At 41.7% G+C, this 15,211-nt stretch overlaps 1 protein-coding gene across 4 annotated transcripts in view; it reads left to right on the forward strand.

The window, feature by feature from the left end:
* Nucleotides 1-15,211, forward strand: part of TBXAS1 (thromboxane A synthase 1) — a 316,426-nt gene that overhangs the window by 109,314 nt on the left and 191,901 nt on the right. For all 4 annotated transcript variants that reach the window (XM_073323035.2, XM_073323042.2, XM_073323058.2 and 1 more), the window contains one exon: nucleotides 3,682-3,734. In XM_073323035.2, coding sequence (XP_073179136.1) covers nucleotides 3,682-3,734 — 53 coding nt within the window. The remainder of the gene's footprint in view (nucleotides 1-3,681; nucleotides 3,735-15,211) is intronic.

A 15,211-nucleotide genomic window follows, 5' to 3' on the forward strand; every position in this document is an offset into this window, starting at 1 on the left:
TAAATTCTTGAGCTGTGGGCAACGACAGACCTGTATTGCATCCCAGCGCATGTGCTCTCATTAAAACCATTGTACCCTGCCTCTTGTGATCCCAGCAAGGACCCTAGTTAATTTCACAAGTCATATGATCTGTTGTCAAATTGCAGAGCCCCAACATTTTCCAAAGTGGCCGCAGAATTTTGATGCTTCCATTTTTCTGGTAATCAGCTTGAATCACCTTGAGCCCTATCTTTTAGAAGTGCCGAGTCCTCAGGACTCCACTTGAAGTCTGTGAGAACTGAAGGTGCTCAGCACCTCAGAAGAACAGGTCCATGATGTCCCATGCTTAGCATCCAAAAATTGAGAGATACAAAACTAGTGGCCATTTCTGAAAACATTGGATACAGTGACTCCGGACAGAGATGCCTCTGTCCATTCTCAACTGGAGGGGAAGGTCTCTGCAACACAGGTCTTTTGAGAGTCTGGAGAAGTAACCTGGTGAATGCAGTAGTGTGTGTGTTGGGGGGGGGGGGGGGAGAGGGAATCCTTCTCTGGGAGAATCCACTTTTAAAAATGGAGACTTGAGTCCACATTGTCTTTTCTGATTTCCCTGATTTATGTGCTGCACAGCCTGAAATCTTAACATGAAATTGCTTAAGGTAGTTTCTAGTGGCCAAATTCTACTCTCCCTGACAGCTGTAATTCTCATTTCCTTCAGCAGGAGTTCTACCTGGGCTGTGTGTGTCTGAGAGCAGAATTTGGCCCTATGCGTTGTTCTGTACACAGATACATTTGATAACTTACAATCAATCAAAGAGAGGAGAGAATGCAAACATCCTGTGAGGAAGCTGGCACAAACTATGTAAAGAAAAAGCTTTCTGGGTTTCAGGCAGTTAAACCACTTCAGCTGCTGTTTCCATGGTGTACCAGTTGCTGCTAAATATGCCTTCCTCAGGAAAGGAATCCTTCAGCTTGCATGCATGTGTTATCTCTTTGATAATGGCCCATCAGCAGGATGGCAGCTAATTGTGAGGGCCAAGTGCAATTTAAAAACCTTTTCCTGAGGTGGTGTTTGTGATCAGTCACATTCTGTAGCCTTTCAGAAAACGAGAAAGGAGAAGTGATTTTTCTAACTTGGAACAGCATAACTGCCCACTTTTTTACAATTAGAGATTGTGACACATTAGTTAAAGTGGTAAATTCAAGGTCAACACTCATGCACTTAGGTATCATTACAAATGGCATAGTCTATGCTACATTTTCCTCCTGATTCCTGAAAAACTATAGGTTTCAGAGTAGCAGCCGTGTTAGTCTGTATTCGCAGAAAGAAAAGGCTTACTTGTGGTACCTTAGAGACTAACAAATTATTTCACTTCCTCCACTCCATCACCACCACCACCCCTGTTGTTCTTAAGCTGTAGCAGTAGATAATGCACTGAGTACGTGACTAGGAGGTAGAGCTCCTAAATTCTAATTTTAGCTCTGCCACTGATACAGTGTGTGGCATTTAGCAAATCAATTAAAGCTCTCTGCCTCAGTTTCTTTGTAAAACAGCTGCTCAATGGTTTGTAGATCCTCAATCACGGTATATGTGCAGACTATTATTGCAGTTACAATCCGGGGCTACCCTACAATAATACCTCATAGGGCCAAATGCACCTCAACCGGTGCAAAGAAGTTGCAAATGCACCTCCCTTAACCTGCAAGGCTTGCTGCGCTTCAGGCAGGATTCACTTAAGGGGAAGGACAAGGTGGTGTTTCCACCACACCCCTTTGTTGGGAGTTATGCCAGGGGACATAAGCTTTAGTGTTTATTGGAGCCCTGCCAGTGAAGACTGAATCACTACAAGCTGACAGGGTAATAGAACTCTAGACCTTCCTATATCTTCCATTGTTCTATGTAGTATAGTTGTGGCAGTGTTGGTCCCAGGATATTAGACAGACAAGGTGGGTGAGGTAATAGCTTTTATTGGACCAACTTCTGCTGGCTATGAGAGAGACAAACATTCAAGCAACTCTATCCTGAATGGTCTCTTACAATATGTGCTAAGTACTTATGCTAAACAATCTGTTTCACTTTGCATTTTGCTGTAAGGCTGGAAATTCTTTCCCCAGTCCTGTAGAAGAAGTGAGTTGTAGCTCAGGAAAGCTTATGCTCAAATAAATTGGTTAGTCTCTAAGGTGCCACAAGTACTCCTTTTCTTTCTGTGTGGTTTGAAAGCTTGTCTTTCTCACCAACAGAAGTTGGTTCAATAAAAAAGATTACCTCACTCATCTTGTGTCTCAGAAAGATTTTCCTGACATTCAGCCTAAATTGTTCCTTTTAAAATTTCATCTCCTCTCATCATTATGTTTTCTAAAATCTAAAGTCATTATGCTCGCTGATATTTTTACTCTATCTTTCTGTTATATAATTAGAACACAAATAAACACACGATTACAAAACTGGTGGTAACTCAGTTCCATGGAACAAATCACATGTTAAAAACCCTGCGATTAAAAAAATTAAAAGTTCAACGTGGATTTACTTTAAGAATTCAAAAAACCCTATACAACTGCCTATTAAAAAAGAATTGTATTTAATTTTATCTAAAGTAGAAAAAATATTTTTAATTTGCTCTGTTAAATGGGGGAGCCCTTGTCAACTGCCAGATTTTTTGAATTATTTCAGTGCAAAAAGCAACAACAACAAAAGCACAGATACTGCATTACAATGTGTTTCATACATTTATATGGACTATGATTTAATTATTTATATTTCATACTGCTTTAGCCAATATTCCATAGTATGTTGTAAAAGGAGTAAAGTCTTCATCTGCGACCTCAATGCACCATTTTGCTAGTGACTCTTTGCTGAGAATGGAGATAGCCCATGGATTATAGAAATGCAGATTAGCAAGGTCATACTGCAGTTACTTTCCCTATCTAAGTGATAAATACAATACCATATGATTTTCTGAATACTATAGTTTTGTCTTAATCATGTTTATTCACTTTTGGGGAAGCACTTTATACCTCCCCTCCTGCTACTCAAATTGTATTTATGTGGTAGGTAACAATTTAGTATAGTAATAAATTTCCTTATCTAAATGGATACCAGTTTTCTTCAAGTACGAGAGTGAAACACAAAAAGTAAAAATTCAAAATAAGTCTGTTAAAATAAAGCTGTTTATTTTTTCTGTTTATCCCCAGTGACTACTTAGCATTAAACTCGAACCAAGCAGGGTTTTTTTATTTGTGAGATAATGTTTTATTGGTGCGGTTTTTTTTACTTTTTTTCCCTTTATTTCTCTTGTGTGCAATGAGTAAGTCATATTCCTACTCTCTATTAGTTTCTCCATTTTGTGCATTTCGAAGCACAAACATACAAAGATTATGAGTCAGGCCCCAAAATCATAAGATTGGCTTAAAATTTTTTTAAAAAATTTTCTTTGGCCTTGTATTTGCATTTTGAGCCTTTAGAGCTCACATTTTCAAGTGTCTTTCTGCAACCTGGAGAACCAGAAAGTTGTGGTGATGTTGTTTTTTCTTAAATGAAAGCTGAGGTTCTCATATAGTAACATTACTCCAGGAGCTGGGATTTAAGAAAAACACCAGATATCACGAGTGTTGGTAACCCTGCATTCTAGGATCTCAAATGTTCTGGTAATGCCATATATAGTCAATGATAATACTGTGGTAACTCTCTTTCTCTTTACTCAGGGATTTTGGGAAAACCATACAAAACTGATCAAGGAGTATGGACCTGTTTGTGGGTAAGCTAGCAATACTCTTTCTTTACTTTGTTCATTGTTGCTGCTGTTTTCTTGTTGGTTTGCAACTTAGTGACAGTGAACTAATGCCACTTTACTCCTGAATAAAAGCATCCAGATGGAAGTTAACACACTGATGTGCATAGACTTCACGCCTTTAATTGATTTGCCTTCCCTTTCTTGAGTGTCTCCATATAAAAAAGTCCTAACATTGAACATACAGACAATTCTGCTTAGACTTAAGGGCATGGCTACACTTGCAAATGTAGAGCGCTTTGAGTTAAACCAGCCTTCGTAGAGCGCAGCAGGGAAAGCGCTGCAGTCTGTCAACACCGACAGCTGCAAGCGCACTGACGTGTCCACATTTGCAGCACTTGCAGCGGCATTGGGAGCAGTGCATTGTGGGCAGCTATCCCACAGAGCACCTCTTCCCATTCTGGTGCTGATGAGGTCCAGCACCTCACCATTGCTCCATACTGGGGATAGCCTGGCGCGGGGAGGCGTGGTCACTTGGAAAGATTCACTGAGAGCACTCCACGCCTGGCTAAGCAAACAGGAGGGGGATTTTCAAAATTCCCAGAGAATTTAAAGATAGGTCTGATGGTTGGTCACCTGAGGGCAGGGCAGTAGAGTTCAAAGTGATGACCAGAGTGGCTAGAACGGGCATTGTGGGACACTTCTGGAGGCCGATCAGAGTGCATTAACAGACCAGGGGGTCCACACTGCTGCTGCGGTGCTCCAGCGGGGGCGCATCAAACGTTATTCCACTCGCCGAAGTGGATTACCAGGAGCGCTCTAGCTGCGGAGTCAGAGCGCTCTACGTGCCTTGCCAGTGTGGACGCATCGTGAGTTAGAGCGCACTGGGCTGCTTTAATGCGCTCTAACTCACAAGTGTAGCCAAGCCCTCAGTCTTTCTCAGGCCTTTACAGAGCTACCACCTTGGTAAAATAAGGGTGTTGGTAGCCGTTGCACAAAGGAAAATATATCTCTTCTCTCATGTGAACATTGAATTGATGAGGGGAGGAAGTGCCTTTAAAGTTGCTTTGGTTTACATGCCTGTCACCTATGTGATTCTGAGTTTTCACTATGAGACAATGAAACATTCACCAAAATTTAATTTAATTTAAGAAAAAATCACTTTTGCAAAATACTGTGGATTTGAGTTCAAATCTCTCACTCCATATCTGTACAAAAATATCCATTTTAAAAATATCATGAAGTAAAAAGTAAAAATTGCACACCTCTTTCCCCTGTCCTCCAGCTGTAGTTAACCACTTACTAGTGCTGAGGAGGGACTACACCTCAGGAAGAATACACAGGGACTCCCCTAAAGTCAAATATTTCCCGTTTCTTTGAATCCCTCATTGGTAGTACAAGTTTTGCATTGTTATAATAGTGCTGGAACTGCACTTTTACTTCCATTCTTTTCTATCCTAAGTGGAAATAATGACTTCCAGATTCTCTCTATCCTTGGTATTTCCAATGTGCTTATTACTTTGATATATAAATACAGACCAATAATTACAAAGAAAGCATAGACTCAATGGAGACACTGTTTTTATGTCTCCTTACAACAATCTGTAACCCACTAATTCCCTTTTGTCCTCTGACTGCTGAAGTCTCAGTTGCCTACTTCATTTTGAATGGTTTCTTGCAACATGTTTTAACTTCTTATGCTTAACAATCTGTTTCACCTTGTATGTAGCTGTGATGCTCTGATTACCTTTCTGAGACCTGATGAAGAGCTCTGTGGAGATTGAAAACTTGTCTCTCTCACCAGCAGATATTGGTCCAATAAAAGATATTACCTCACCCACCTTATCTCCCTCATATCCTGGAATTAATGTGGCTATAACAACAGTGCAAACAAAGAAAGCATAAATAGTCCTGAAAGGTTTTTTTTTCTTCCCTGTTCCACAGAAGTTCAGAGATGCGTGTGAGTGTGTGTAGATTATAAATATGTTTTGGATGTTGTTCCTGCAGCAAAGCTTTATCAAAGAGCAGTGTTTTATAATTAATCTGAAGACAGGCAAGTTGAGGTTCAGACCTAATGGAGTTCTCACTGCTAAAAAAATACTCCACTCCCTATTTCTGACAATCTAAACCAGGGTCTCTGCAGCTGTGTCATCCCACAACTATGTGTGCAGATAGCAGAGGATGAGGTGGTTTGCAAAATCATAGAATCATAAAGTCATAGAAAATTAGGATTGGAAGAGACCTCAGGAGGTCATCTAATCCAACCCCCTGCTCAAGGCAGGACCAACACCAACTAAATCATCCCAGCCAGGGCTTTGTCATGCCGGGCCTTAAAAACTTCTAAGGATGGAAATTCTACCACCTCCTTAGGTAACCCATTCCAGTGCTTCACCACCCTCCTAGTGAAATAGTGTTTCCTAATATCCAACCTAGACCTCCCGCACTGCAACTTGAGACCATTGCTCCTTGTTCTGTCATCTGCCACCGCTGAGAATAGCTGAGCTCCATCCTCTTTGGAACCCCCCTTCAGGTAGTTGACAGCTGCTGTCAAATCCCCCCCACTCTTCTCTTCTGCAGACTAAATAAGCCCAGTTCCCTCAGCCTCTCCTCATAAGCCATGTGCCCCAGCCCTCTGATCATTTCTGTTGCCCTCCGCTGGACTCTGTCCAATTTGTCCACATCCTTTCTGTAGTGAGGGGCCCAAAACTGGAAGCAATACTCCAGATGTGGCCTCACCAGTGCCAAATAGAGGGGAATAATCACTTCCCTCAACCTGCTGGCAATGCTCCTGCTAATGCAGCCCAATATGCTGTTAGCCTTCTTGTAATCCCCAGGTCCTTTTCTGCAGAACTGCTGCTTAGCCAGTCGGTCCCCAGCCTGTAGCAGTGCATGGGATTCTTCCGTCTTAAGTGCAGGACTCTGCATTTATCCTTGTTGAACCTCATCAGATTTCTTTTGGCCCAATCCTCCAATTTGTCTAGGTCACTTTGGACCCTATCCCTACCCTCCAGCATATCTGCCTCTCCCCCCAGCTTAGTGTCATCTGCGAACTTGCTGAGGGTGCAATCCATCCCATCGTCCAGATCATTAATAAAGATGTTGAACAAAACCAACCCCTGGGGAGCTCCGCTTGAGACCGGCTGCCAACTAGACATCGAGCCGTTGATCACTACCCATTGAGCCCGACAGTCTATTCAGCTTTCTATCCACCTTATAGTCCATTCATCCAATCTATACTTTTTTAACTTGCTGGCAAGAATACTGTGGGAGACTGTATCAAAATCTTTGCTAAAGTAAAGATTTATCACATCCACTGCTTTCCCCATATCCACAGGGCCAGTTATCTCATCATAGAAGGCAATCAGGTTGGTCAGGCGTGACTTGCCCTTGATGAATCCGTGTTGACTCTTCCTGATCACCTTCCTCTCCTTCAAGGGCTTCAAAATGGTTTTCTTGAGGACCTACTCCGTGATTTTTCCAGGACTGAGGTGAGGCTGACCGGTTTGTAGTTCCCCAGGTTCTCCTTCTTCCCACTGTATTTGCCTTTTTCCAATTGTCTGGGACCTCCCCCAGTTGCCACGAGTTTTCAAAGATAATGGCCAATGGCTCTGCAATCACATCAGCTAATTCCCTCAGCACCCTCGGATGCATTAGATCTGGACCCATGGACTTGTGCATGTCCAGCTTTTCTAAATAATCCTTAACTTGTTCTTTCACTACTGAGGGCTGCTCACCTCCTCCCCATACTGTGTTGCCCAGGACAGGAGTGCGGGAGCTGACCTTGTCTGTGAAGACTGAGGCCAAAAAAGCATTGAGTACTTCAGCTTTTTCCACATCATCTGTCGCTAGGTTACCTCCCCCATTCATTAAAGGTCCCACACTTTCCCTGACCTTTTTCTTGTTGCTAACATACCTGTAGAAACCCTTCTTGTTACCCTTCACATCCCTTGCTTGCTGCAACTCCACTTGTGTTTTGGCCTTCCTGCTTACACCTCTGCATGCTCGAGCAATATTTTTATACTCCTCCCTAGTCATCTGTCCAAGTTTCTACTTCTTGTGGAAGCTTCCTTTTTGTGTTTAAGCCCACCGAATATTTCACTGTTAAGCCAAGCTGGTCACCTGCCTTATTTGCTATTCTTTCTGCACATCAGGATGGCTTGTTCCTGTGCCTTCAGTAAGGCTTCTTTAAAATACAGCCAGCTCTCTTGGACTCCTTTCCCCCTCATATTAGCCTCCCAGGGGTTCCTACCCATCATTTCCCTAAGGGAGTCAAAGTCCGCTTTTCTGAATTCCATGGTCCGTATTTTGCTACTCTCCTTTCTTCCTTTTGTGAGGATCCTGAACTCAACCATCTCATGGTCACTGCTGCCCAGGTTGCCACCCACTTCTACTTCCCCTACCAATATAAGATAGTCCATAGGGCTTTGTAGACTAGGCCAGGACTTAAAACTCACGCTCTGAATTGAATGGGAGGAGAATGCAATTCGCAGAGCAGTGGTGTAATATTGTGTCAGCCTTGTTGTCTGAGGTATTTGCTGTACCAATTGCATCCTTCTTGTGGCAGTCACATTCAACTCTAGGGAAAGTGTCTTGCAGAGATAAAACCAAGAGGTAACGATATCATGGCTGTCAGTGGCTAGATCCTCGACTGAGAGGAAATGATATAGTGTCCTGGCCGGTGAGAAATAGAAAAAGATGTTCATCACCACTGTGGCACTTTGGATTTGTCTGGGGTAGTAATGGACTGAGCATGACTCTGAGGCTTCATATTATTCCAAAGATCTGTAGTCTTGTGCCCTTAAACAATGGTGATGATAGAGCACTGGCATTAGTTCCTCAGTATGTTTTCCGCATTCTAATTAGTATCACATCTGTTTTTTCTAAGTTGATCTAGAGCTCTCTGGTTTTCACTCCTCTGCTTACCCATTCCTTCAGGCATTGGTGATGGCAGGGCAGTGTCAGTAGAACAATGAACTGGTAGCATATGAGTCACACTGTCTCCGAGTGGTCTCTTGTAGATGTTGGAGGATGAGAGAAAGCACTAAGCCTTGTTAGATTGCACATAAGATGATACATAGGTATATATCCTGTCTCTCTGGGGTCTGGCCGATAGGAATGAGTGGATCCAGCACACTGCTGCGCTGTTTACTCCTGCAAGGTCTTGTAAAGGTATCTTCAGCTCTGTCTCACTAATGGTGCTGAAGGCTGCAGAGACATCTAGCACTAGCAGCACAGAGGTTTCTTTCCTGGATGTGATGGTTCGCGGGATATCCAGGACTGTGAGTCACCTTGTTACCAACTCCTCTTCCCCGCCCCCCCCCCCCCGCAATCTCCAGCATGAAGGAATCTTGCTTGCGCTTAACTGGTGCCAGCTCCCTGACACCACCAACCTATTAGCCACCTAAGCACTCTTCTCTGGGCTATGCCAGCCCTTACTTTGCCTTGCAGGTTAACAATAAGTGTGCCCCAGTCCTGGAGTCCCTTTGAAGCATTCCCCTGTAGTGTTCAGCCCCTTATCCACTGAATACTCACAGAAATACCAGGTCTGCTGTCTCCAAAGGAAGAATGTACACACCTGCTTGAATGACTGAACTCAGGATCAGCACCTTGCCTAGTATCACAGCACTGAGATACATTTACAGTGCAAACCAGAATAAGTTTATTAACAGAGATTCAAGAGTCAAGTGATGATGAGTGAGAATATTGGAAACAAATGGTTACATATCAAACAAAATGATAAAACGCTTTCTAGGTGCTACATTTAACTAATAGGTTAATCTCCTGTCTAAAGAAGTTTATCTTACCTCCATAGTCCTCTGCAGCATTTCAACCAAGGTTGGCTGAGATCCTGTTTTCATGAATGTAAATGCACTGTCCATTTACTTCGTGGATGTAGTATAAGGCAGTGTTTTCTTTGCCTTCTGCTTATAGCCTCAAAATTCATTATCTGTACCCAGAGTCAGTATAACCATCTTTGGTTTGTTTTTCCTGTGTGCAGCTGCCTTGTTGACTTCACATCTCTTCAATAACTTCAAATGTAAATGATATCCATTAGGTTAGCTTACAATGTTTACTTAACATCCCAACAGAGAGACAGGTGAACAAACACTTCTTGTGTGACAGAAGACCTGTTTCTCCATCTAAGAACATATTTTCAGTGTATATATATATAATTTTTTACATAGGATCTGTACATACATTTGACAACAATATTAAGGACCAGTGTGGCCCGGCTTTCACTTAAGATCTCACATGACATTCAATTAAATTCAGCAAAGACAAATGTAAGGTGCAACACTTAGGGAAAAAAACCGAAATACATAAATATAGAATGTGGAAGAACTTCCTAACTGTAAGAACAGTAGGACAGTGGAACAGACCTCCTAGGAAGATTGTGGAAGCTTCTTTGCTGGAGGTTTTCAAAAGGAGTCTGGATAGCCATCTGTCTTGGATGGTTTAGACACAACAAATCCTGCATCATGGCGGGGGCTTGACTAGATGACCCTTGTGGTCCCTTCTAAACCTATGATTCTATGATTCTTTGGTGAATCAGAATGCACATTCCAGAATCAGGACATTCCTGAGACTCCCTTGCCAGTTGTCATTAAGAGGTTCTTGGGTCACACTGTACAAGGCCAAGAGAAGGTTGTTCAATACCAGGACAGTTTCTGGGTAGTGTCCTAGAGAGAAACCTGATTTGTCAGGGATCCAGGAGATTGGCAGGGAATAAATGCTACTCTTGAAATCTTCCAGGAAAAGGAATCTTTGGGACACTTTTCAGAGTAGCAGCCCTGTTGGTCTGTATCTGCAAAAAGAAAAGGAGGACTTGTGGCACCTTAGAGACTAACAAATTTATTTGAGCATAAGCTTTCGTGAGCTACAGCTCACTTCATCCGATGCAACTGTTACCATGCTTGATGTAAGTGGTCAATTAGTGGTTCTCGGAAAATGTTTGGGCCTCTAGTGGCTGCCTGTGTGTGTGTGTATGTGCACACACGTGTATTATTATGATCTACCCAATGCATGAAACTCCTTCGTCATTCCCACAGCTTCTTCTGTTTGAGTCTTACAGTTCTTGTGAATAAAGGTAACAAACGTTATGTGGCAGGTGTGCATGTATGACCAGAATCAAGGCATTTGACCTGATGGCCTTGGAGGAGATCTGACATTTTGCTCTTTTCAGATTGAAAACAGCTTCCCAATAAGCATGAAGAGCAATGATATGTATTTTCACAGTGGTGAAGTGTGTTTAATACAGATCTTTGGAATGGAAGCCGTTATTCTCCCCTGCCCCCCTCCTAAGGTCACTTGAATTGTCTGAATGATACCATCACAACTGTTTTCTTTCGTATGTGAATTGGTTTCCTTGACAACAGGACGTCAAATCAACTTTTCAGCTTTAATCAAGTCAAAACAATATATCCCTTCCATTCCAAACGACCTCAAGTCGTAGGGAATTGTTTCAAGCAAGGTTTTCTAGGTCACAATACCTTTTTTTTTTTTTTTTTGCTCCTGTGTGTAGAACCAAAGGAGAGGTGATGTCATTGTTCCTTTACAGAGAGAGACAATGCAAATAACCTCCAGCAGTGAATGTGTGATGTGAAACTCCTGTCTATTTTCATATAGGGAGGGTCCAGAATGGGCACCAAAGGGAAAACAAACTACTCTTGGGTTCAATACACAAGGAGAGATGCAATGTTCTAATTCCATTGAAATGAATGGATTCATGCTGCCCACTTCAGTTTTCAAGAGCTAAGATCACCAAATAAAGTGGCTGTTCATGTGTATATAACTCAGTTTTATCCTGAAATACCACCTACAAAGATGCTTATAATAAATGTGCTGATTTTTCATGCAAAAACTACGACAAACATTCTATTTAGAAATAACATTATTTATGTTGTTGTTCCCCTTCTTCTTACTAGCGAAATAGGATCTTGGTTTCTGTGGGATTTATTGTGTTCTGTAGCTTATTCCTCAGATGAGCCCCCAATTTCTAAGTCTTCTACTTATTTTCCTTGCATCCGATTGTCCCATTTCAATTCAAGGATATGACTTCTGGTGGGAAAGAGGTGGCACGAAACTTCAGCCTTAGTGGATGAAGAGAAGTATGGGGAAAATATTACACAGAATCAGAAATGTGTCTAGAACAGTGGTTTTTCAAACGTATTTTAGCTGAGCCCCCACCTTTGATTTTACAATTTTTGGTTGTGCCTCACCTCCCCCGCCCCCAACCCAGACAAAAAGAGGTGAGTTGGGATGGAGGTGGTGCTCCTTTTCAGAGTTCCACCCTGGGGGGCTGAGGTCTGAGCTACCTGGCATCGCCCCTTGCCCCCCCTGAATGGTCCTCCTCGCCCACTCCCCTGGGGGGTGCACCCCACAGTTTGAAAACCTCCGGTCTAGTAGAATGTTACCAGGTTTTTAGAGGCTATGACTTAATCCTATTTTACATATACGCTCCATGTGCATTTGATTGGACATTGTGATTGCATTATCATTATTTATATGGCACCATAGGTGCACATTGATGGTGCACAGTAGAAGAGCTGTGTCAAAATAAGTAATAGATTTCCTGTCCTGAAGAACATAGCGTGGAGAATTACAGAAAAATACAGTACAATATTAGAATGACAGGTGGTAGATACAACTGGTATGAGTCACCTACTAGGGCTTGAACCTACAGTAAACTCCATGTGGGCACAAGGGTCCAGTCAGAATGAAGGACTTACCATGAAGGTTCTAAAGCATTTTTGCAGCAGACTGCACTGTAATTCGTGGTTGCAGTGTTCTTTCTTGATATGCCTAGAGCATGGAACTGCTCCCAGTTAGTGTAGGCCCCCAATTCCTTCTCCGTCAATAAAATTCTGAACACCTGCCTGCTCTGTGAAGCCTAGCAACTATATATCCTTCTTTGCTCACACCCTTGTGTGCTATGACATTGTGAGCTCTTTGGGGCAGGGCTTTTGTTCTTTGTTTAGCACATTTTAGTTCGTTTTTAGGCTCCTGCTGAACACTTCTGGCTCTGTATAAAGAATCAAGAGCTTTAGCACCAATGATGTGATGTGCAACACAGTGTTGTTCATAATCCCGTTTTGTTGTTTGTTATAAACTTCTTATGAGCAAGTTATCCATCTTCAGCAAAGCAGCTGCAGCAAACTCTGCTGAGCCTAGGACATAAGCCTTTTGGTGTCAGCACAGTACTACAAAATGAGTTCCCAGGGTATGGAAGAAAGCTAGGGGTATCTGCATGGATACTAGAAGCAACTGGGTCGTATCTTTGATGTGAACGGAGCTACATTTTCTTATAAAACATAATTAGTTTATAATTAGTAACTTATACAAATTTTAATGAAATGTCTGGGAAGTAAAACAACAGGCTGGATGTTCTTAATACATGACATCTGATCTGTCTAAAAAAAGACATCATTCATATCTTGTCATTTAGGGGGCTGGATGGCTCAAAGAATTAGCAGTAGAATATGGAGTCAGTCAGTAAGCTGAAATGTGGCTAACGCTGCATATGATTGTACTTTATACAGCCAGCTAAGAGCTTTTCAGCAGTCTAAGCAGAATGAATTAATGCTTTCTTAGTGGCTGTCCACACCAAACATGCCATTGCAAATGGCACTAGTTGACTTTGTTAGCCATTTTTGTAGATAGACCAAGGATCAAATTGTTGTAGACACTGAACTCTCATTCCAGCTTGTGGTCCCTCTGCATCAGGGATGAGGTATGCTGGTGACTCATTGTGATGAAGGCTTGTGTGGCTACTGCTTATGCTATACCTATTCTGTGGATAAACAGGGGATATACGTTTTCAGGGCTGTCGATCTGGAACTGTGCACAGAAATTATCCTTCCCTACCCCTTCCCCAGAATACCACAATAAAATTTTGGTCCCAGTCAAGTCAATAAGGCCAAGATTTCAACCCAGTGAACAGTTTTAGGCCTCATCATGTAGTTAGTTTACCCGCAGAAATAGTGTATTTATTGTCATTTAATTTTACAAGATTATTTTTATACCTGTTTCTCTGACAATGCCTTATTCTTCCTCACCTGGAAAGGGTAATCCCAAAGTAGGTGTTTCATCATTATTTCTGATAATCAATGCAAAAAAATCACAATTTTCTGAAATAACCTTATCTTGTGTAATTTTTTTCTCCTTTTCTGCTGGTGGTTTTAATGGACTCCATGTAGGCCTCCTATTATTTTTTAAACAAGTCATTTTCCATATTTCATCTAGAGAAAGACATGCCTGGGCAGGAATGGAGAGGGGGGGAAAATCAGCCTTTCTGTTTTTGATATACAGCCTTCTTAATCTCTGGTTCACATTTTCCCTATTAAGGTTTGTTTTGCTAGTTTCCCTTGGGCTGGATTTCCATGTTTTAAAAAGGATTATATGCTTTTTGGCCTGAATAAAATCTTTTACCATTCTGCCTCTTTTTTGCTTTGTTTTGTTGCTTCCGTCTCGCATTGTGATAAGATCCTTTGACTCTACAAGTATGTACACTGCATGCTCTATGGCAGCACTGCAGTGTAGACACTACAGCGGCAGAAGGGGCTCTTTCATCTCTAGAGTAAATACACCCACCCAAGAGGTAGTAAATCAGGTTGATTGAAGAATTCTTCTGTTGACCTAGCTGCACCTACAGTGTGGGTTGGGTCAACCTAACTACATCGCACAGGGTGTGAAATTTGTCATAACCCTGAGCAATGTAGCTAGGTCGACCTGAGTTGTAGGTGTAGACCAAGCCTATAGTGTTCTTAATCAGTCCTAGACCTACTTCTGTGGATTGCAAAGATCTAACTTTTCCCTTTAAACAGTTGCTAACTTTGGGCCCTATTCAGCAAAGTACTTGAAGACGTGTCTAACCTGAAGCACCTGAGTAATCCCACTAAAGTCAATGGGGCAACTCACATGCTTTGAGTTAGGCATATGCTTTAAGTATCTGGCTGAATCAGGGCCATCAAAGGGACAACTTAACAATTGCTTTTCTGTCTGAAAAATGTGTAACTCCTACAGCTACAAGTAAACACCTAGTGCAACTGAAAGAAATTGATAGGATGAAAAATATATTTCTCTTTTTCCCCCAGTTGACAATACTTTGTGCATAGACAGCTTGACTGTTGCCCTTTGTAGTCTATTAGCCAATTTCTTCTATGGTTAAAAAAATCCTTACAAATATCATCCAAGCAACAGAAAAACATCAATAATTTATCTTTTCTATGTTGAAAACAATATAAACTTTCAGGACATGACTATGTAAAGAAGCTTTATCAGAAACTGGAATTTGTTAAAATCAGTCAGTTAAAAAAATCAATATAACATTATGTCTTTCCATTTTTAAATAACAGTATTCCAGCCTAAAAAGTTTGATGTCACAGAACAATGCTACCTTGTGGTATGATTCCCTACACAGAGCCAGGATATCAAAGTTAATTAGATTCAATCATTGTTACTTTTAATGGCTTAATCAAACTATTCCTGAAACAACTTTTATGAAT

Source organism: Lepidochelys kempii, chromosome 1, assembly GCF_965140285.1.
Source record: "Lepidochelys kempii isolate rLepKem1 chromosome 1, rLepKem1.hap1, whole genome shotgun sequence".
In the NCBI taxonomy this organism is placed as follows: Eukaryota; Metazoa; Chordata; order Testudines; family Cheloniidae; genus Lepidochelys; species Lepidochelys kempii.